Genomic DNA, 25,321 nt, shown 5'->3' on the forward strand with positions numbered 1-25,321 from the left:
GAAAAACAAAAATTAAAAGGTTAGAGTGGGCAAAGAAACACAGACATTGGACAACAGATAATTAGAAGAGTGTTAAGGATCTTAACCCTATTGAGATTTTATGGGATCAGCTAGACTGTAAGGTGTGTGAGAAGTGCCGACAAGACAGCCATATCTATGGCAAGTGCTACAGGAAGCGTATGGTGTAATGTCACCTGAGTATCTGGACAAACAGACCGCTAGAATGCCAATGATCTGCAAAGCTGTCATTGCTGCACATGGAGGATTTTTTGATGTAGTTTAAGAATTCAAATTATTAATTAAAAATTCACAGATTTAAAAATTAAAATTGTAATAGTAATTTTTCATGTTATTAATGTCCTGACTATACATTGTGATCAGTTGAATGCCACTGTGGTGAATAAAAGTACCAATTTCTTTCCATAAGAGCAAAATCTGAACAACTGTAAATGCATTTTCAGTTTTACTATCTGTTAAGCAGTGTATCATAATGCAATAATCCATTCTTCTGTCAGCTTTTTGCAGTATTGCAGTGTGTGGTTATGATGTTGTAGAATTTCCATGCATTTTTTAAGATCCAAGGAAAAGAAACCCTCAAGCACTTCGCCACACGACAGCCAGCGTTAGACAGCCTCTTTTAAAAGCACTTTGTTATCGAGGAAAAATACATTTGGAAGTTTTTATTCTGATTGTAGACTGCAATCATCCATTTTAACTTTAGGTGTTAGATCAGCTATATAATGCTAAACAGATTAATAAAACATCAATGCTACACTTTACTACCACAAAAAACTGCTGCTAAAAAGAACCTGGAAACATTGGTCCCGTCGGTGTGACGTCACTGTAATATCATCTATACAGAGATGTTCTTTTGATTTCAAAATATAGATTCAGATATTGAACAATTGAGTGCACTATCTTGTGGGGAACTTGATCTTGAATGTGTGTCTCAAATGTAAAAAAAAATTTTTGTTTATGATTAATATTCATTTGGTTCTCTTTGTGTTTGTCAGGTCACTGGGACAGTATGGAAGAGTACACTTGCATGATCCCAAGAGATACCCATGATGGAGCCTTCTACAGGGCAGTGCTTGCGCTACACCAGGACCTCTTCTCATTGGCTCAACAGGTACCACCTAATGAATAAATAAGAAACATTAATTAATTAACCAGATTTGAATTACCTCTAACCTTCAGAGCTCACTGTACTTGTATTGGACAGTCAACCCAGGATAAGGATTTTTAAGGGGAAAAATTTGTTAATTCATACAGTAGATGATGAGCTCACCAGTAAAAGAACTGCATTGTCTCACTGGTGTTATGTAATATCAATCCAAGGCTGTCCTCTTTAAACTGACATTTGGACCTTGCGTTAATGGAGTTTGAGTGTGTATTTGAAAGATGATCTCATACTCGTGGAGAACACACTAGACTCAAATACTGTTAACTTATTTTTTGTCATTTTTTTATCCTTCATAATATCCCACCTGTTTCATTGCTCACATGCATGTTCAGATAGTATCATCTTCTCCATATATTTTTATTAAATGCAGCAGGTAAGATATGGTAGGGTACACCTCTTTTTTTTTTTTTTTTTATGTAATTTTAATCAAAACAACTTTTTGTTATTTTCTCTTTACACAAATTATGTTATGTTATTCTTTCGATCTTGACACACTTTGCGACCATTTTATTTACCACAGACTATTTTATTTACTATGGGAATTCACAACTTTCCTCATAATCGGAGTGCACATTCCCCCCAGTGTTAATGGTAAGGAGGCACTCTGTGAACTGTATGGGGCTATTAACGAACTTCAGAACGCAGAACTCTTTATTGTCGCCGGAGATTTCAACCATGTGAATCTTAAGTTAGTGCTCCCTAAATTCCATCAGTATGTGGACTTTGCAATGTGAGGGGCAAACACGCTGGATCTTGTTTACACAACATCCCAGGCACGTACTGAGTGGAGCATCGCCCCCACTTCGGCTACTCAGACCACATCTCTGTTATGCTAATCACAGCATATAGGCCACTCGTCAAATGCTCCAAACCATTTCTGAAACAGGTGAAAACTTGGCCAGCAGGAGCCATCTCTGCTCTTCAGGACTGTTTTGAGCACACTGACTGGCACATGTTCAGGGAGGCTGCCAATGATGGCGACTCCACCGACTTGTACATCATAGTTAAACCACGGAAGACTGCTGGACCAGACAACATTCCTGGCAGTATGCTCAGAAGATGTGAAGACCAGCTGGTGGATGTTCTTACTGACATCTTCAACATCTCCCTGAGCAGCACCGTCATTCCAGCATGCTTCAAGGCCACCACTATCGTCTCTGTGCTGAAGAAGTTTTCAGTGTCCTGCCTCAATATCTACCATCCCGTTGCACTCACACACACATCATCATGAAGTGCTTCGAGGCACATCAAGACCCAGCTGCCCCCTTGCAGTTTGTGTATCGTCCCAACCGCTCAACAGAAAACTCCATCGCCACCACCCTCCATGATTCATGTCTGTGCAGCAATGCACAGTTCGAATCATATCAAGTTTTCCGAGGACATGACCGTGGTGGGTCTCATGAGCAAGAACGATGAGTCTGCATATAGGGAAGAAGTGCAGCAACTATTGGTGCATAGTCAACAACCTGTCTCTGAACGTGGACAAATCAAAAGAGATGGTTGTTGACTTAAGGAGAACACTGAGTGACCACTCTCCACTGAACATCGATGGCTCCTCTGTGGAGATTGTCAAGAGCACCAAATTCCTTGTGTTCACCTGGCAAAGAACCTCACCTTGTCCCTCAACACCAGCTCCATACCCAGGAAAGCCCATCAACTCTCTCAAATATTGATTAATTGAACACTTATATTGGTATAAACATATATTTATTTATTATTTTCACAAAATTTAAATAAATATATATTTCAAAACACTTGTAAGGTTGTCCATAGGAACTGACACTAGGTGGAATGACCACTTCTTTTAATCGGTCAAGGTGGGCACAGTTACTAGCTGACACATAATATTAATAAATAAAATAATCTTATTTCAGACAGACTGGAGTGTAGACGACTATTTTTGCCGTGTCACTCTAGTTTAACTGTTGTTGTTCTGAAAATATTACGCGGTGAGAACATTATTCTGGTTCCCGGCCGCATACATTCCTGGTTCAAATCCAGCAGGTTTAAGGGTCTAATGCGAGGCCAATTATTCGATCCCAGAGCTGCCTTTTCTTCTGTGCTTTGTTGGTGGAAAAAGGTATGAGAGAAGTCGGCACTTTTGATGTATACTGGATATTTTGCTTCAAATTGAAACCTGAATGTGCTTGTTTCTGATGTAAAAGCATTTTTGAAAAGTTGGATAATGGCTTGTCTGTTTGTGCTGAGTGCTGGTGGTCATGGAATAAAGATTATTTTTAATAGCAGGTAATCTACAGTAAATATGCCTTTTGAGAGTTATCATTAACCTCTGTGCAATGCAGCCCATTCACTGCAGAACACAAATTTAACACAACACTACACAGCCTTTCTTTATCTTCTAACTTGCGCACACACACACACACTCTGCTGGCAGCCAGTCAGAGGAAGTGATAATTACTGGTTGGCACACTCTCTGTCTCCCGTAATTTTAGATCTTATCCAGAGCCACCCGGTTTGACTCCAATAACATTTTATTGTGTGTTTCTGCTCTGTACTGAGGTTCTTTTGCAGTTACATAAGTCCTCATACATTTTTGTTGTGTGATGTGATGTTTGGCTCTTTCCGTTCGAGGGACACCTCACTGTGTGTCGGATCTGAGGAAGATGTTAATTAGCAGCTGCAATTTACTTATTATAGATAGGATAGGTGTGAGAATTGGCTGAAGTCTCTTGTGTCCACGTTCATGCATGTTTTGTACAGGTTTGGCTATACTTGTGAGGGACAATTTTTTTTAAAGTTCACACTAATATAGTGAAACATCTCGAAAACAGGCAACCACCCAAAACATCCTAGTAACCACCAAGCAATGCTTTAGCATCTACCCAGAACACCCTAGCAGCCAAATCCCAAAAAGCAAACCGAATACTTTTGTAACAGATTATCAGCGCCCAGGCAACTACCTAGAACACCCTAGCAATCACCCAGAGCACCTAGCAACTGTTAAACAACATCATGGCAGCCTCCTGCAACACAAAAAAACTGCATAGCATTATGATAAAAGACTCTCAGAACACCTTAACAACTGCTTCACAGCTCCCGGGAACCACCCACAACACAATAAAAACTGCATAGCAGTCCTTAAAAAAAAAAAAAAACACTTATAACACCTTAGCAACTGCATAGAAATGTCCCAACCATAAAAAATGCATAGCCATATGCTAAGATATGCTCAAAACACCTTTGCCTTGTGGTTGCAAAGCCCTCGCAACCAAACAACAACAGTGTAAAACTGTATAACAATTTTATAAGAAAAACTCTAAATACCTTAACTGCAGAGCAACACACTAGCAACCACATTGCCTTAGCAACCAGTCACAACACCATAAAATCTGCATTGCAATATGTTAAAATAAACTTAGTACACCTTAGCAACTGCATAGCAACTCCCTAGCAACCACTCACAACTCAATAAAAACTGTATAGTAATGTGCTAAAAGTACACCCAGAACACATTAGTAACTGCATAGCAACACCCTGTTAAGCACCGAGAACACCCTAACTACCACATTGCAACGCCCTGGCAACTACCCACAACACCATAAAAACTGCATGGCAATGTGCTAAGAAACACTCAGAACACCTTAGCAACTGCATAGCAACACCCTGTTAAGCACCGAGAACACCCTAGCTACCACATTGCAACGCCCTGGCAACTACCCACAACACCATAAAAACTGCATGGCAATGTGCTAAGAAATACTCAGAACACCTTAGCAACTGCATAGCAACAATTGACAACACTAGCATTGTGGTGTGAACTCATGCACAGACAAGCACCAAATCTACTCTGTGCTAACCAAATCAGTGTTTCCCAACCATTGTGCCATGAATGATTGTCAGGTGTGCCATGGAAAATTATCAGATTCCACAAAAATTATCAGATTCCACCTGTGGTAAATTCAGTTGATTGGACATGATTTGGAAAGGCACACACAGCTGTCTATACAAGGTCCCACAGTTAACAGTGCATGTCAGAGCACAAACCAAGCCATGAAGTCCAAGGAATTGTCTGTAGACCTCCAAGACAGGATTGTATCGAGGCACAGATCTGGGGAAGGGTACAGAAAAAAATGTAAGGTCCCAATGAGCACAGTGGCCTCCATCATCCGTAAATGGAAGAAGTTCGGACCACCAGGACTCTTCCTAGAGCTGGCCGCCCGGCCAAACTGAGCGATCGGAGGAGAAGGGCCTTAGTCAGGGAGGTGACCAATAAACCCGATGGTCACTCTGACAGAGCTCCAGCGTTTCTCAGTGGAGAGAGGAGAACCTTCCAGAAGAACAACCATCTCTGTAGCACTCCACCAATCAGGCCTGTATTGTAGAGTGGCCAGACAGAAGCCACTCCTCAGTAAAATGCACATAACAGCCCGCCTGGAGTTTGCCAAAAGGCACCTGAAGGACTTTCAGGCCATGAGAAATTAAATGATCTTGTCTGATGAAACAAAGATTGAAGTCTTTGGCCTGAATGGCAAGCATTATGTCTGGAGGAAACCAGGCACCGCTTATCACCAGGCCAATACCCTCCCTATAGTGAAGCATGGTGGTGGTAGCATCATGCTGTGAGGATGTTTTTCAGCTACAGGAACTGGGAGAATAGTCAGGATCGAGGGAAAGATGAATGTAGCAATGTACAGAGACATCCTTGATGAAAACCTGCTCCAGAGCGCTCTGGACCTCAGACTGGTGTGAAGGTTCATCTTCCAACAGGACAACAACCCTAAGCACACATCCAAGATAACAAATACTTATACTTTTGATTACTATGATCTTATTGCAAATGCCACAGTTAAAACTATGGATACAATGGAACTTTCCTTCTGTGTAAAATGTTTTATAATGCCCTCTGATTGTAGAAAAAGGCTTTGTTTGTCTTTTAGATGACTGTATTTTAATCTTCAAGATCCTAATAAAAAGAAACCGTGAAAGAAAAGTTGTTTTTTTTTTTCCAGTTTGACCTATTCAAGTGCTGGTGCGACCAGTTGTAGAATTTAACACCGGTGCTACCACTCTTAAATATTTGTCTGGAGCCATGTAAATAAATAGATAAATAAAAAAATATTTGCTGTGGCATTGCAAGAATTACATTTCAAGAACAAATCTAAAAATAAGAAAAGATGCATATTTGTCATTTTCTTCATTACCCAATTAACACTCTTGCCACCTGTGATCTCATTACCGTACCTATATGACTTGTGGTTTTTGCATAGTCGAATTTCAAACATAACGAGTAAACGGACAGAAAACATGGAAGTTCTTGAAAAGGTAAACTATCAATGAAGGATACATGGGACAGTGGGATTTGTTTGAAAAAATAAATAAAAGTGTGCCGTGGCAGAAAAAAGGTTGGGAAACACTGATCTAAATGACTGTATATTTTCATTGGAGTTATTGATGTTTGTCAGTCTGCTGACTTTTCTGATTTGATGTCTGAGCTGTTGCTTGTGTTTGTCACATATGTAGTGTGTTGATGAATTTGTGTTTGTGGTTTCAGTGTATCGATAAAGCCAGAGATCTGCTGGATGCTGAACTCACGGCCATGGCAGGAGAGAGTTACAGCAGAGCATACGGGGTAAGAACGTAATTCTCTTCAGTCTCAACACAGACAGAACATTAAAAATCATCTGTAATTTCACTTTGATTGTTCAGACCATGATCATTAGAAGCAAGTACTCCATTTTTCTTTTGAGTCATTCATGACTGATTCTGTTGAGCATGTTGTTCAGAATGTGAAGTAAAGTTAAGATCATTTGAGGAAATGGAGGTAAACTGATACTCAAAAATTCTGTTGCTCATTTGCCTGGAACAATGTAATTCAAAGATGTTGGTTTGGTCTTAATCACAGATTGGTTGACAAAAATTGAACTATCCATATTTTTTATCCATAAGTTGGACTGCATGTAACATTTTTTCTGTCTGTTCAATTAAAGAAACAAAGTTATTTCTGAGAAAAGGTCTGGGATCATTTGTTTATAGATGACTCTTGCTTTGTTAGTTTTTCTTCTAATGCAATGATATTTTAATGCATTTGAAAGTACTGTTAGTGATTTTAGCCATTCTTAATTCCATGAGACTGAGCAGTTGTTTTAGCCATGCCCTCTATTTCCAAAACCCTTCTTATCAAAGATAGCATTGAGAACCAAGCATAAAAGCATTAGTGCATGTTCCCACGATTGTCAAACACAACAGAGGCAAAATAGTGCCCTCAACTGACAACTTTTACGAATCAGAATATGGCGTTAAGCCTCAATGATTCTCTCCAACCTCAACACTATGCAAACTTACAAAATTATTGACAGGCATAAAGCGTCATAGGCCGTGGCCTGCGGCCTCATATTTGTTTGATGTTTACAGAGTCTGTAAGCTGTCACAAAGACCAGTGAGATATCTCAGGACATTTCTTTCAGTGGTATATTTCAGGGAGTAGGAACATTTTCTGCATACCATTAAAAAAAGGGAAAAAAAAGATGAAAAAAAAAATGGCTTACAGCACCTTTTAAGTGTCCAAATACTTTTTGGAGCCACAATTTTAGAGATTTCATGCAAATTAAGTCTTGGCTGTTTTGGAATAACATGCTCTTTGTGTCTTGTCTTTGTTTTAGGCTATGGTGTCGTGTCAGATGCTGTCCGAGCTTGAGGAGGTGATCCAGTATAAACTGGTTCCCGAGAGGAGAGACATCATCAGGGAGACATGGTGGGAGAGACTACAGGTAAATCTCAAGAGTTACACATTATACTGTCGTCATTTACTCACACTCATGTCATTCCAAACCAATATGACTTGATATTGTGGAACATGAAAAAGTATTTTGTAGAATGAGCTTCGCTTTTTCATACAGTGAACACATACAGTGGTCGGGGACCATCGAGCCAAAGCATGGACAAAAAACACCACAAATGTATCATAAAAGTAGTCCATATGACTAGTTATTCTCTGACAATTTGCAGGCATGCTGTATACTTTTGAAACAATATATTTTAATGTGTATGGGAAGGCCCCATTCACTTCCATTTTAAGTCCCTTATTGTAACAGTGATTTCTGCTTTGATTAAAAATAAACAAGCGAGGAGTCAAATTATTTTTTGTGGTAATCAACTTCATGCTACAAATGTTGTTGATTGAGCTTCACTGGTATTGAGCCTAGAATATTCCTAACAACATTCTATGTTAATTCATCAAGATGCTACTCCCTTGGTCATTGTGACTTTTGAGCACCCCTTGCCCATTATATAATACTATAACACATAGCTTACAGCACAAAGGGCTTCATTATTTCTGCACAGCTAATATAACATGTGATAACATATCATTTGTATTTTCTCTTAAAATAATTTAAAGCAGGCGTATGAATAAATGAACACGTGAATTGTATAAATTGTTTTATTTAATTTTAAATTGTATTTAAAAAAGGAAAAGTATGCAGTAGTCATATAATAAAAAGCACAGTGTTTATTCTGTATGTTCTGTATGCTGTAAATGATAGGGGGAAAAAAACAATAGTTTATAGACATGAGGAAGCATGTGAAAGGTTCAACATCTGGTTCCAATTTTCCATCTCATCTGCCTGTAAAAGCAGATAGCTGGACATTCCATGAGCTTTCTGTACCTGCAGCATCTTTCCATGAACAACTCAGACACCGTAATTTCATTTCTGCTATTTGACACAGTGATAATCATTAGACAACAACAATGAAAAGAATGTTTAATGAATATTGATGAGATTTGTTATTATTAATACAATTTTAATGCAAAGTTGTTTTGCGATCTAAACAAATTCAAATTCACTTGCATCTTTGTTTTGGGCTGTCTAGTTTTAAGCATCACGCTTACAATAAAAAGGTTTTCCTCTTTAAAATGAATGGCTGTTATGTTAAAAGCTGATTCATTTATGCAAAGAAAACATTGTTAGGGAACAATATTGTTCACAACTAAAGAAACTGTTGAATGCACAGTAGATCAATGGTATTGTTTTGGTGCTCTTTTTTTAGACCCCCACCAAATAGCACAGTTTATGGGTAGACCATTTATAAAAGAACCAATAATTTTTTTGGTAGAAAAGTGCAAGTAACAATTTTATACCAAGCCAATAATTAGTCTATATCTTTCTGGGATCCAACAAAGCTGTCTTTGTCTCTTTATAAATATACATACACATACATATATATTAAAGCTTCAACTTCTCATGGTACCAAGCTGCAGTCACCAGTTGACCTTTTCTCTTTAGTTTGTCCTCCCCTTTGGTTTTTTGCCTGACATCATGTGTAAAAAGAAAAACAGCTTCTGCATGGCGTGATATCAGCTCAGCGGGGAGTTTTGTTGTAGCGGGTCGGCTTGCGTCTGGTATGTGTTTAGGCAGCGCCACTGGGGAATAACAAACCACTAATAGTGTGCACTAATGCTCCCAACCTGCAGACTTTTCCATTCATAAAGGGATTTGTTGGAATGATGCATAAAGGCAAAATAGCAAAGCCGATGTGTTGTTGATGGGGAAACGTTAGTGAGCGGTTAATTGGTCTAGGACAAGAACAGTCTAGGACTAGAACATGCCCAGAACATTATGAACTGTTATATTGACAGTGGCTCCAAAAAATTATTTAGACACTTACACTGTGGTGAACATATTCCACTAACTTTTGACATAACAAACTGCTTTCTTGTAAAATGCTTTGTGATATCTTTCTTTAAAATAAATGCTACTCAGTTTGATATTATATTATATAATTAAAAAACCTCTGCATTTTCAGTGTGGCTTAAGTGTCCAAATACTTTTTGAGGCCACTTTATGTGGATGCTGAAATCAATATGAATAAATACTGTTTACTGAGTTTAACCTCTCCATGCCAAATTATCAGTCCAGTAGACTATTCAACTAATCTCTGATGGAAGTTTCAGTTGGGCTTTCTGGTAAAGGCCTGCTTGATATACTTCTAGTCCATGCCAACAGTCCGCTCACTAACCGTCTGATGCTTCTGATGAAGTTGGTCTGTTGGCTGGTTTTTAGATGAGTTTTAATAACTTTTTAGTTAGTCTGGCTGGAATGCCAACTAGTCTCCAGACTAAACCAGCTGAGCACCAGCTTGGCCAGGTGAGACCAGCCTGATCAGCTAAAAAAAAAAAAATCAAAACCCCACCAAAAGCATGCTTACAAAGCACTTCTCCATTCTTTGTTCAGAACCAAAAAGAAGTTCAAAACAACTGAGACACATTCAGACACCTGCCACACCACTGGGGGAGGTGTGTAAAGGTACATTTAAAAATAAGGACACACTTGTGTAACTACATTTACATTTTGCAGAAAAGGTTTTAGTGCATCAAAATAAAGCTGATGGAAACGCAAATTATCGATACAATTTCACAAGTGTCAGCATAATATTTTTCCATTTAAGTTTAGCGCATAAATCCTATGTCGACACATCAATTGTTGTGAGAAACTGGTTTCTAAACTGTTTTTGTTGAGAAAAATGTCATTAAATAAAAAATTAATGTCACATGACAGAATTTACATCACATTTGTGCTTGTAACAAACAGCATAACGGAGAGGTAGTAGCCTACACTTGTTCTGATGTGGAGACTCAAATTTTCTCAGTTTATTTAAAAGACACATTACCTTTATTCTTGATGAAAGTTTTTTACTTTTTATGGACTGCACATTCCCAAGTAAATATTACGGCATGTTTTACCAAAACCAAAACTTGTATATTAATCCTGTTGGGTGTCTGAAAACTACTTACAGTTAAATGCTGAAAAAACAGAAGTTTTTATCTCTGCTCCTGCTGGTGTTCTCCCAAAGTTGATGGAAATTATTGGTCCTTGAAGTCTTAATCAGCATGTAAATTCTCTTGTGTGTACTTGTTTTTATCAGTTGAGAAATATTGCTAAACTAAGGCCTATTGTGTCCACAGTAGAAATGGAGATGATTATACATACATTCATTTCCTCTCGCCTTGATCATTGCAATTTTCTTTTTACTTGTCTTAATGCTGCATCCTTGAAACGATTACAAGTTGTTCAAAATGCTGCTACCAAACTTTTAACTAAGTCATCAAAGAGATCACATGTAACACCAATTTTAATTTCTTTACATTGGCTCCCAGTAACATTTTGAATTCAATTTAAAATTCTTGTGATGGTGTTTAGAGCTCATGCTTGTATAAAAGAGTTGTTGCAACTTCATACTCCAGCAGGAATCTGAGAGCTTCGGAACAGGTCTTGTTAGATGTTCCTCGCTCTAGACTAAAGGTGACTGTGCCTTTTAGGTTGTTGCTCCCAAATTGTGGAATGCTGTCCCTTTGGATTTAAGATCTGTGGACTCTGTGGTCATTTTTAAAAAGCAACAAAAAACCCACTTGTTTAAAATTGCTTTTATCTAATTTGTTGTTATTGTTTTTACATTTTTTTATGCTGCTTTGGTTTTACATTGTGAATGTTAAGCACTTTGTGACATCTGTTCTAGAACGGTGCTATAGAAATAAAAATTACCTACTCTGAAATTGACAACATGGTTAAAAAAACACACACAAAAAAAGTCTGCACTGTCCAGCCTGTAAGCCTTATTTATGGTTGTTTAAGAGTGTCTGAAGTGGATGTTGGCCAACAAGAAGACACACTTCTTTTTTTATTGTATTACAATAACTGACATGAGTTTTCAGTACAGAAAAACAAAAAGTGAAATCTAATTCAGCTACAAGGGAATTAAACAAAAGTGCCAAAGAAATTAGGCTTGTATCCAAATAAAAATAAACATTAGAGAAAAGAGATATGAAGGGAGTAATTAACTTAAATGAAGAAAAATGTATTATAAATGTACGGCTATAGATACAGTCATAAATAACAGAGCTACCTGTATATGGGGTCATATTATAACAAAACCTATATAAAGACACAGAAATTTGTTCACACATTCATAGTTTGGAACAAGTTTGAATGTAAATTCCAACATCTCTTTGATAAAAATGACTGCAGTTTGTGCTGTGTTATGTATGGTATGATGCAGTGGTTCTTAAGAATTCCATGCTATCAAGTGTTTATTTACACATGTAAAAGTAAAATATTATTATTATTTTTTTTTTAAACTAGAAAAGAATACATGCATGTAATTTTGTGATTTGAGAAAATTGAAGCAGTGTGTTGAAGCTTTTATGTGTTTTTCGGTCACCACACCCCACGTTTTTCAACATGTTTTCTGCAGGGACAAATGCATATATTTCATAATGTGAACAGATTGACCATATTTTAATTCAGGAGTGTAATATAGGATTACAGGCTAACTAATGCCACCAGTTCTGTTGTATTTTGCCAAGTATTCAAATCAGTTTCTTCTAATAATACCAGATGCAGACAAGCTACTTCTCCAATTCAACATACTTTTCTGATATTTCCTACTTTTGCAATTACCATATTTTCCGGAATATAAATAAAAAAAAATTCATCATCTGAAAGGTCCTGCGACTTATAGTCTGAAGCGACTATTATACAATATTTATATGTATTTGGTGCCTGCTGGTCAAACACACGTGCACTAAAACAGATGAAAACATTAATCCCGTAGAAGCGTTTTAAAGTTGCCAACTCTGAGTATTTTGACTTTACAAAGTACTTTATGCAACCAGTTTAAATGTTCTGTCCATCGTAGCATTGTTGTAACAAACACTAGACCCCTGTCAAACACAACTCCTCACATGCCCATAAAATGACATTTCATCAAACTCGTAGTAAAAACATTCAGTCAATGAACAGAATAATTAAAACATTGCAAAGAGGGTTGCAAATATCAGAAATATAATTATATTTCTAATATTTGAATACAACAGGATACAACAGGCATATTGTTTTACTCACTGCATGTTACAGGTGTTATAAACAGATGTGACAAAACTCATGCAGCAAAGTGTTTTTTTTTTTTTTTCGAAGAATGAAACATCACGAGACACCATTTTAAAAGGCCATTTGAATGGAAACAAGCAGGAGGCAGCAATTTTCACTTTTTTTTTTACGCATTTTCACTTTAACGGAACAGTGCAAAAAAGTGGATGTAAACTTAAGTTACCTAGTTACAGTAACTTAGTTACTGTTGACTGTTTTAACCACTCGATTGTGTAATTTGTCATGTTTACATTCTACATTCATGGTGTTAATGAATTAGCTATACGCGGCCATAATTTTCACAGGTTACGTTATTGTAAATTTATGATGACACTGATAATACTGCAAAAATCGGTATATAAAAGTGTTAATAAGCAGAATACAGACAAACAAATTATGATAAGAGAATAAATGGACACTTAAGTATTTTAGTGGTGGTGTAGTGGGCTAAAGCACATAACTGTTAATCAGAATGTCGCTGGTTCGATCCCCACAGCCACCACCACGTCCTTGAGCAAGGCACTTAAAAACAGGTTGCTCCGGAGGGGATTGTCCCTGTAATAAGTGCTTTGTAAGTTGCTTTGGATAAAAGCGTCTGCCAAATGCGTAAATGTAAGCGTAAATGATTCCTTTTATAGACTAATTTAACAGATAATTCACATGTCTTAAAGCTGGGATTGCAAAATTAAACACAAAAAAACAAGAAATGGCTAAAATTGCCAGATCCGTATGGATGGCTTCTACCCCATTTTTCTGGGAGTTAGTGTGCTAAGGTTTTTTGAGTGTGGTTGGAAACATGTTTACACGTTCCCAGGGTGCTACAGTAAAAAAAAGAACTGGTCACTGGATTTGATTTGTGAGGTTCTTGGCATGGTGTCTTTGAAAGATTCTCAGAATTTTGTTTAGGTAAACCAGATTTCCTAAAGCGCAACTGTATATTACTTTTTGTTCAAGGTGCTTTGTTTACTGCTGTAAATATTTACTCACTAAATGCCTCGTAAAAACGCGAACTGCGGTTGGTCACTTCGCTTTACACAGCACACTTTAAGTACCTTGGCCAAAATATGAACAATAATATCCCACTTTATAAAGGAGTGAGCAGACTGACAGCAATCTGCAATAAAAAAAACGACCACTTAATTCACATATTTTAATGCTGCTTTTGGAAAATCAAAAAGAATACTGAGTGGGAACGTCAAGATGTGAATTAAATCTCCAACATGAGCATAAAACATGATTGCTTCAGGTGGATCATTTGTTTATTCAGTAAGATATGAACATCAATTACGATGGAAACATTTACAACATATATTATTCATCAAAAAGTAATGTGACTTTGCCTCAACAAGCCATGTGAATCAGAGAATGGCTCAGTGAATATCATCTATAATATCGCATAGCACTAATGTTGCTCTGGTTATTGTGAAATCCCAAAGTCTTTCGTCAAAATTGTCTACTATTACCTGTTTGAACTGTGACACTTTATCACTTCCAGACATACTGCAAGACATCTGCTGCTGAACGCTAGCAAAAAAGTTAACTCTGGTGTTTTGTCGGCATGCTCTAAACATTAAGTAATTTATTAATAAAAGAGCCACAGTGACTTCCATTTTAATTTTAATTTTTGGCCAATTTCCCCAGAAGTGACTATTTTGTTCTCTCATAAACATGGAATGGACATGCAGATTTATTATAATTGTTTTTGTGATATTCAGATTTTGCAGATTAATTAAATTTGTTACTTGAATGCAAGGTTATTTTAGATTTGCATTTTTAAATTCATTTCTATTTTAATACCATTTTCAAATTTGTTTAAATTTCAGTTTAGTTTTAGTTTAGTTTATTATTTTGTGGACACATTTCTATTTTGTTTTATATATTTTAGTTTCAATTTTATTTTTAGTATTATACACTATAGTTTAGGCATCAACGGAACACTTAAGAGAAACATGCAAGACCTTTAAATTTAAGATCAATTGGCAAAATGTCTTATACAAGTTTATGTATGTTCTTTAAAAGATACTGTAGGTACTGTTAAGAATAACATTAAATTAAATTAGTAACTTGGCTAGACTACACTACTGGACTAAAGGATTGCCAGTAATAAGTTACATACTATGTTATATTTTATATATAACATATATATTTTATATATTTACCCATACGAGGCTCTTATTTCTGTTTGTTTTTCAATTACTGTTGTTAGTTTAGTTTTAGTTTTTTTTATTTATTTTGCAATATTTGTTTTATTCAGTTAACCAAAATTTTTTAAATCAGTAGTTTTCAATCACTGTCATTGTGAACGACCCTTAACCATAACCCAGTGTAGTCAAAGGTTTCTCTTTGCAAAACATCAATACCTCCAAGGCATCATCTTCGAACTGAACCTCTCAACCATACTGCAATACTTTATATAACAACCCAGTTTCACAAATTAAAGGCAAGCACATAATTCAAAGAGCTGTCAGCACACACTCTTAGGCAATTTCCTGTCACTTGTGCCAAAATACTGTACAGATTCCTTCAGTGTAGTTCATAAATGTTTGAAAAATTGTGACATTTTTCTCCAGGGCTGTCAGCGTATTGTAGAGGATTGGCAGAGGATCCTAATGGTGCGCTCTCTGGTCATCAGTCCACATGAGGACATGAGGACATGGCTGAAGTACGCCAGCCTCTGTGGAAAGAGCGGACGGCTGGTAAGAACACAATCCAGCTCTCTTCCAAAATCTTGTTAGCCGTCTCACTGTCAATCAGTGTAAGAAAATACTTTTTCATTAAGGGGAAATATTTGCCCCTGGGGCATTTTTGTTTTTTAGATTTATAAAGCTAATTCTTTTACTAACCTTATAAGATGGCTGTTTGTCATCCTTTTATGTCAAATATTTCAATTTAATCAGTTGATTACATTTGAATAATGTGATACTGTAGGTACTGTTACAAATATAATTAAATGAACTGTACATTATATTTGCAGGGTTGGGTTTTGGCAATGAAGATCTGTCTAAATTAAGTCTGTTACTTTTATGACTGAAAATTTAGACATGGCAAATGTGTTAAGGGATTTTTATCTGAGATTCGATAAACAGAACTTTGGTGATGAGTGTTTCTAGATCTGTTCCATAGTTAAAACACAAGATTAGGTTACAATTGATAAGGTTTTAGAGTTTTATAAACTGTCCCACAGAATAAAAGCTTAGGACCAGACAAAGTTAGTGGTAGAGTTTTAAACAGCTGTGCTTGTCAGTTGTGACATTATTCATTTTATTTTTCAAACTTCTCTAAGCCTTCAGAAAGTTCCAGCTGTGTGGAAAATCATTCCTTAAACAAAGAAAGCTAATGCTAGACAAATTAATGATTTTAGACCCGTCTCGCTTGCATCATTGTTAATTAAGTGTTTTGAAAGAATTATTGTGGATTTTATTATGAATTACACTAGTCACATGTTAGATCAGCTACAGTTTGCATTTAGGAGTAATAGAAGAGTGGAGGATACCACTCTTACTCTTAAATTGTATATACAGTATAAACATATAGACATTGTTAAGACATATGCCTTTTTATTATTTGTTGACTTCTCTTCAGCATTTAATATAAATCAACCATGTATTTTAGCAGAAAGAGTGTTGTCTGATTTCTATATTTCTAAGAGACTTTTAGGTTGGATTTGACATTTTTTAACAAATAGATCTCAAAGGTGCGAGTAAATGGAGAATATTTGCAGGTGCGAAACATCTTTTTAGAAATAAATGTGGGTAAAACTAAATATGTGATAATAGATTTCAACAAAAGTGTTAGTACCTGTACCAAAATTATTATTGATGGTAATGATGTTTAGATGGTCAGGTCCTATAAATATCTTGGCACAGTCATTGATAATACAATAAGTTAAAGTGGGTGGAAAGTACACATTTGATTGTGTCAAAAGCACAGAAGCTCTTGTATTTACTTAGGAAGCTGAAGTCTTTTGATGTGGATGAGACTGTACTTACATTGTTTTACAGAGAAAAAAGCATTTTGCCCCAGGGCCCTTGTTGATTTCTGACCCAGCTGCCTTACCATCATGGAACTTCATAAGCAACCAATTTGAAACGGTCTAAATGGGAAGCAAATCTGCACAAATAGTGCTCTTCTTGTAAAGCAGGAGACTCAGTTTGACAGCTAGCAGTGCAATAATTTAATCAGCATAAAATAAACACACATTTTTGGGAAAATATTCAATTAAGTTCACTGAACTATTATTTTTTGTTACTTTTCAGAATTGGCTGAAATATAAGTATATGCATAATCAACATTTCTCTCCACCATCTTAGATTTCATCACAGTAATTCTGGGATTACCTTAACTGTGAAGGATACATGTGATGCTGCCTTAGAATTTGTCCAAAGTAGGCAGCATAATTAAGTTGCCTACCTTTGCGTCTGAAGCACAATGCCTTAAAATGCTGCCTCCGTAGGTAGCTCACTAGGTTTTGGAACAAAGAAACATTCACCTCCAAACTCAAAGTTTCATGCTCCGAGTCAGCACTGGAATTACTCTCATTATATAACGCATAACACACCATAGTCTTTCACAGCAACAAGAAGCACAGCTGAATTTCACGAAAGGAAAAACTCAGTAGTGGAAGTTTTAAATATCTTCCAAAATATGCCTCAATGTTTAGAACTTGTGCTCAAAACTGATGCTTGAAATGTATACCTATGTTTATGGTTAACCATATTTTCCCTGTCTTTGTCTTAAAATAACTTTATTTCTAAGAAGCTAGATAAAATCTACATTGAATTATATTAAATATATATAGGCATCAAACCAAAGAGTTTTCGATCCGTTAGCATCTTCATTCATCTTAATGGCAGTTGCTCGGCTGAAGCATCCGGTCCCAGAAATACGCAACCTGGATGCTGCCTGAAAAGATGAGTCCATATCACTATTTTAAGAGTCCTGCAAAAAATAAACAAATAAATAAATTTGGCACTGCTAAAACATCTTCTATAAGATAATTTTTGTTAAAAAATAAAATATTTAAATAAAAATAAATATTTGTGATCTATATGTTGCTTGGAAAAAATTTTGTCAGAATACACAGCTACTTTTGAATGGCCATCAATGTAGAGAGATGCTTTTTGACCCAGAGTGGTGCAGTAATGGTCATCATTATCAGCCAAATTCTGACAGTTTGGCTGTAACACATTAGCTCATGATATCATGACCTTTTGACCTGCAGTGCCGATCACAGTAACAGGAAGCCACTGAAGGAAAGTGATGAATTATGGGATGAAAGACAGAAAATGAAAGCATTGTTGCTTTGGACTCAGACCCCACTGAGAGGTCAAGCTTATTGTACTGCTGATTTGAACTGTCTATTTACAGAGGTTTAGGTTTCTAACAGATGGCCCTTTTGACCCAGAAAGCTTCAGGTTACAAGGTCGAGCATTGGAGATCATTTGCAGCAACTTAATTTATGTGGCTGAATCTTACAAATACTTGTCTTCAGTTAGCCACATTTCAGCAGAAAATCAAAGAAAATAAAGTCTATTTTAGGACCATTATGATTTTTACATTGTAACATTATTTTCATAACAGTAAAGCAAATTTTCCCTCCAAATTCTCATTTACTGTAATGCATCCTGATCCTTTTAAGTTTGTATGTGATTCTCATTCTGAATTAAGAGTTTCATTAGATTCTTGTTAATTTATGTGTACTTTTATAACTCTTAAAAAAAAAATACAAATTATTCAATTAAATACTTAAATATGTAATTATTTTATATATTTTTTCGCTTCACAGGTGATTTTTTTAAAGGTCATTTGTATTTTGAAAATGTGCTTCATTTTATTCAAGAAATCTTTTTTATTATTATTCTTGTTACCCCCCTATGTTCTTGACAGCTTTCATGAGATTTGCCCATTTATTGAGATTCTTTCTTGAAGATTTCACAGGCTTAAAACTCCAGAATAAAGTGATTAATATAAAGTAGTAGGGTTGTTCATTTAAATCTTTCAGAAACACCCTTAGAAGTTCACCAACATAAGACCAAGATTAACAAAGAGTAAGCTAAACTAACTTTCTAACTAGCATATTTGTCGTGTTTAGATGGTAACCCTTTACTTGAAAAAACTTGAAAAAGACAAGATTTACCATCTAGACACAACCTAACATATTTGGCAAGTTGTTAAATACAGTAACAAGAGTAATAAAATCCTGAAATTCTTCAAGCTTTCACTAAGATTGAATGTGTAATCTGTGTGTCTTTCTCAGGCACTGGCTCATAAAACCCTTGTTCTCCTGCTGGGTGTGGATCCATCCAAACAGCTTGATCACCCGCTGCCCACTGCCCACCCGCATGTCACCTACGCTTACATGAAGTACATGTGGAAGAGCACCCGAAAGGTAAATGCTCACAAAAGCCTATGTATGCAAGTCTCACTTTCTGGCCATCCTGGTAACACCCCCAGACATTTCTTTCCCATCATGCACTGTAAAGCCCAATGTATACTTTGGTTTTACACATATGCAAGTGTATGCGTATTAAACTAGTAAGTACATTTTCTCTTGAGCACTGTACACATGTGGCCTGATTTTTATTACCAAACATACCTTGTACGCAGAGTCCGGCATGCGCCTGGAATTATTTGCACTTATTAGTGGGTGGCAACACTCACAGATGGGCACAGAATAGTGAAAGAAGATGATCTAAATGCCGGTGAACAACAGGAAGTTGGAAACAACAACAGTTAATGTGCACGTCAGGAGATATCTGCTTTTTTTATAACTCGAGTCTGAAGGAATATAAAGACATTTTATTGGCCTAACTTCTGAAAAGGAATAGTCTAGTATCTCATTGCAGTCATAGCATGCATGCTTCAACTGCTTGTGTATGCATGCGCAGTCAAATAGAGTATACTTTGAATGGCTAGAGCATTTGACTGTAAGCATATTATGGTAGACACGTAAAAACGTAAGTATCCTTTTAGCTGAAAGTACAGTTCCTCTCTGCTTGAATGTCTAAGGAAATCACTGTAGAAAAGAAAAAAAAAGAAAGACTTTTGTCAAGCTTCCATTTCAGGAACAAATCAGTGATCAAATCTGACAACAATGGCATCATATACAGTATTTTGCTTCTTTAGTTCAAATCAGGCTAAATGCAACATTTTCAGGTGGGTTCAGCTAATGTGTAAGCACATTCTAGAATTGCTACTATCATAAAGATGAGCCGATGTCTTTGCCATTAACAGTCTGTCTACACGGCACAATGTGCTGTGAAAAAACTAGATCACTCCCATGAAACCAGGTGTGTTAAACTTAATTTCAGTGCAATTACTAATAATACTGCATACATATATTGAATTTTACACTTGACAGTAAGCATTGGTTTTGAATTTGGTATGCAGATGTTAATGATGATATGAACAGCAACCTAACCCATCCTTTCATCAGGCTCCTACTTATTTAAGTATGGTCGTCTCTTGGAATTTATGAAGGCAAAACTAGTTACATTTTCATAGAGAATATGTCATAGAAAATTAGAGGAGAACATATTTTACACAGAAGGACAACTACTAGCTTGGTCCAAATTATGAAAATATTCAATAGTTCTTCCATAGTTTTAACAATGGTATTAGTAAGACCATGGTGACCACATGTAAAATCATGCATGACCTCCTCACTACCAAGATTAGTAACTATGGTTTCAATGAGAAAACATAATGAACATAATGTAATGAAAAGGAGTAGTCTAAATACCATAGTTAATACAGTTATAGCGTTACAACAGTAAATCATATCTTTGTGATGTGTGGATTAAAAAGCCTTCTAATTTACAGTACGTCATGCTCTGTTTCCTTTGTCAGTGCTGTTTAGAATGTGGGGCTTGGTTGATATGATTTTAAGCAATTTTAATCACAGATGCATTTGAAGTTTTGCATCAGAATTCTTTGCTGCATTCAAACAGGTTTTACTATCTGTGCCACACTTCTCACAGTCACTATTTATAATGGTCTGCACTTTGCGGTCTAGACTAGTCCACGAATAAACGCACCGGGTCTGCGCTTGCGCTGCTCTGTCCATTGAGCCATGCTAATAATTGGTGCAGATAGCTCAGTATCATTCTACGTTTAGAGCGAGTAAAATGCACTTAAAAAATATGGTTAGGATTACAGAGTTTGACACCTGTGCATTAGACTCAACTGCAAGCCCTGACAGCCCCTGCAAGCACCCCCATTTTTACTAGTGCTGTCAACTGCTGAAATATTTAATGACGATTAATTGCACAATTTAATTCAGAAGTTAATACGTTATGTTCCAAAAAACAAAAGAAGGCTATGTCTAATTATTCTGTAAATCATATGGATGACGCTCATAAAGTATCCTAGATTTATGCATTTTTCCTGAACTGCATCAAAACACTGGAAATTAAAACATGGGAACCTGCAGTTTAATTACATAATTGAATAATGTAACAAATTTTTTCCATACTTTATGGTTATAATCATGTAAAGAGATGCCTCTGGTCTGCACCAAGTTCTCTGCTGGTGTTCACATTTCTATGAATGATGATGTTTCTGTTGATGATTAGAATGTGATATAATGGCACCTGATTAAATACATTAATGGCGTAATTTTTTCGTACTGTTTAGAAGGAGTCTGCTAGATCAAAGCCGACTCATGTTTCTGGTCTCTGGCCTACTAATTAAAATTGTTTTGTTTTTCAACCATTTAAGTTGTAGCAGCGCTAACAGTAAAATAATTTTGCTATTTTGAATTGTACATGTAAAATAAATTTATAGACCAATGGATTGGTCATGCCTGGGATTAAATCAAAACAGTGTTCATCGTAGGCTTCACTTTGAATCTTCACATCGCAAAAAATTCTTAATGTTGGCACAACTCAGATGAAGTAGCTCAGTTTAGCTTGTTTTGGAATGCTGACATTGTAAAATAATTTTTCTTGTTATGTAAGGCGTATGGCAAATAAGAATATACAGTGTATAATATTACGTAATGTAATCCGTGTTTAAGAGGTTAGGGCAGAATCATGGGAGATTTACAACTTCCATTTAGTGTCAAAAGCAAGCAGCTGTATTGAACGTGACTAATTAGTTTTTGGAAATATGTCGCTGCCAAGCAAATCAGGTGCCGACATATACCTTTTAAAGGGATAGATCTCCCAAAAATGAAATTTCTCACATCATTTATTCACCCTGATATTGTTCTAATCTGAATGACTTCCTTTTTTTATTAAATACCAAAGGAGAAGCCATATGATAATTTTGTTTGAGGAACAATCTGGGAATGAAGTCATTATTCATTAATAATCTTGTTTGACATTAAAATTTATTTTTTTATGCATAGAGTGAAAGTGAATGGTGACTAAGACTGTCAGTCCTTAACATTCTGTCTAATAGTTCCATTTGCTTCCACAAAAGAAAGTCATACATGTTTGGAACGACTTGGTGAGTAAAAGATGACAGAATTTACATTATTGGGTGAACTATTACTTTAAGATAAGACCTAAGACCACTCTTTTACCAAATACACTCCTTGCATGAAACATCCTTTTTTCTAGAAAAAATCCATTGTGATGAGGTAAGAAGACTTGTGGAAAGATTACTTGGCTTCACCTTCAGCTTTCCCAGCTTTGCCTCACTTTCTTTCCCTCCACCTACGTCAAGAAAGGACTTCACCCTTTGCATAATATAGCTTGATACTAAAGTGTTATGTTGGCGAGAGATTACGTAAGTGTCAGGGACTGAACATCTCAGTCCAGAGCCGATCCCAATCCACAGTGCAGCATTGTTCCTGGCATTTGTATGTGGATCCGTCAGACTCACTGTATTATTGCTTTGTGTCATTCAAAGCCTTCAGGATGAGAACACAATATGCAGAATTACTCAGACATCTTGTACTGCAGTCAGGTTTTGTAATGCATGGTCTCCAAATATCTTCCCATGTGAGTTTTTTTTTTTAATTTTTTTAGAAGATTTGGTAATGTCATTATATTTTAGGGCTGTCAATCGATTAAAATGTAATCGATTTAAGTACATGGTGTACCGATTAATCACAGATACAAATATTTGCTGAGAAAGCCCCTCATATAACAATAATTCAATGTATAATGATGAAATAATGATACATAATTATCTTTAAATATTAATATATATATATATATATATATATATATATATATATATATATATATATATATATATATATATATATATAAATATTAGGGCTGTCAATCGATAAAAAAATGTAATCTAATTAATTACATGTTGTCCTGATTAATTAATCGCATATACAAATATTTGCTGAGAAAGCCTCTTATATAACAATAATTAAATATATAATGATGAAATAATGATACATAGTTATCTTAAAATATTATATATATAAAAATAAATGTCAAAAATATATCATTTTTAAATATTTTAAGATAACTATGTATCATTATTTCATCAGTATATATTGAATTATTGTTATATGAGGGGCTTTCTCAGCAAATATTTGTATATGCGATTAATCTCGAATTATGTGATATATATATATATATATATATATATATATTAAATCGACTAGTTGGTAGATTGTCTGAATGTCTATTCAAAAAAATGATGAAATATTTAAAATGGCAGTTGATAGTCTTAAAATAGCTTAAAAATGCCACCAAAAGTGTCATAACAGTATACAAAGTCTTCTAAAAGCAAACTAAAATGTTGTTGTTTTTCTGCCATAGCTGTCCTGTTTGCCTTTGTTAGTGCATGAGGGAAGCTTGTTTCCAATGACACACACTTAAACCTTGCGATAGCAAAAACGTTGAAGTTCTCAAACGAACAACAGAAGTTCTCATGCAAAAAGGCAAGTTCTTGTGTGAGCGAAGGAAGTTTTCGTGTAAACAACGGAAGTCTCTGCACGAGCAACGTGAACAATGGAAGTCCCCGCAGGTTACAATGCAAGATCTCGTGCAAATAATGTAGGTTCACACAATAAGCAACTCAAGTTCTCACACGAACACAGAGCCTTTGTGAAGGAGCTTCTCTCATGCACTTTCTCTCTTGCTAACTAGTACACTAGTTAACTTTACTAATTGACTGTCTATTGTTGAAGGATTAATCCTGATCCAACCCTACTCACAATCTTAGTGTTGAAATGGTGATTCAAAGGGAAAATTTCTACAAAAAAACGATTGTCTTTTTAAGTCCCCTGAAAAAAGGTTGTTGGAGTGGTCAAGTTTGCTGGTTCGGGCATGAGCTAACACCTATGTACCCTTAGGTTGCTCCAGTGATGCCAGTGTCATATCTGTTGTAATGGAGTAACTGTAATGGACGTTGTCTTGTCTTCTAAATGACTACTTAATAAAAGTAATTTCTTCTGTGTCTCTCTTAGATCGATGCTTTTCAGCACATGCAGCACTTTGTGCAGGGAATGCAGCAGCAAGCACAACATGCCATTGCAGCTGAAGACCAGCAGCACAAACAAGAGCTGCACAAACTAATGGCACGGTCAGTAGAGCACACAGACACACATCCACACTGCCTTACACCCACTAACTCTAGCTACACTCAAGGCTTGCTGACTTTGTAGCTCTGAAGAAAGTTTTTTTCTGACTTGTTGGATCCTTATTTCCCGTTGCTGTAACCATTAACTCAGCAGGGAGTCCTGATGATGAAATGATTGATGACCTACCGCTAGCAAACGGGGGGTTACGTCTTTAATCGCACACTGTGCTCGTAAATAATTTTTCCAGTTCGCACATATCTATTTTTAGGGGCAAATGCGAGTGAAATACTCGCACTGTAGAGCCCTGAATGTACAAATCAAACTCACTTAGACTGCCGACAGATTCTTTTACATGCATAGTCATCATACTTCACATCACATTTGATAAACTGAGACAGTAGAGAAGAGACAGGATATTCAAACAGATTCAAACCTTATCTACTGCATAAGCACCATAGCTCGATGTGACTGTAGCAAATGCAGCAACCGCAAGGCTATGGACCCTTTTTATAATACCTTTTATCATTGTGCGTGCGTGCGTGTGTGTTGGGTGGTAATTACAAGGGTATTATTCTATAAATGTGGTTTATGAGGACATTTCTAGTGTCCCCATAATTCAAATTGCTTAAACATACAATATTTAGTTTTTTTGAAAAAGGTAAAAGTTCAGAAAGCTTTTTGTGAGGTTTAAGATTTTCCACGGTGGTGCAGCGGTTAGCACTGTCGCCTCACAGCAAGAAGGTTGTGGGTTCAAACCCTGGT

The 25,321-nt window shown here is 36.1% G+C and overlaps 1 protein-coding gene across 1 annotated transcript in view; it reads left to right on the plus strand.

Moving 5' to 3' along the window:
* The window catches only part of mtor (mechanistic target of rapamycin kinase), a 270,641-nt gene that overhangs the window by 180,828 nt on the left and 64,492 nt on the right, over positions 1–25,321 (plus strand). The window contains exons 32-37 of the mRNA XM_052108415.1: positions 1,014–1,129; positions 6,696–6,773; positions 7,804–7,911; positions 15,636–15,761; positions 19,322–19,453; positions 24,446–24,561. Coding sequence (XP_051964375.1) covers positions 1,014–1,129; positions 6,696–6,773; positions 7,804–7,911; positions 15,636–15,761; positions 19,322–19,453; positions 24,446–24,561 — 676 coding nt within the window. The remainder of the gene's footprint in view (positions 1–1,013; positions 1,130–6,695; positions 6,774–7,803; positions 7,912–15,635; positions 15,762–19,321; positions 19,454–24,445; positions 24,562–25,321) is intronic.

Source organism: Xyrauchen texanus, chromosome 37, assembly GCF_025860055.1.
Source record: "Xyrauchen texanus isolate HMW12.3.18 chromosome 37, RBS_HiC_50CHRs, whole genome shotgun sequence".
Classification (NCBI taxonomy): Eukaryota; Metazoa; Chordata; class Actinopteri; order Cypriniformes; family Catostomidae; genus Xyrauchen; species Xyrauchen texanus.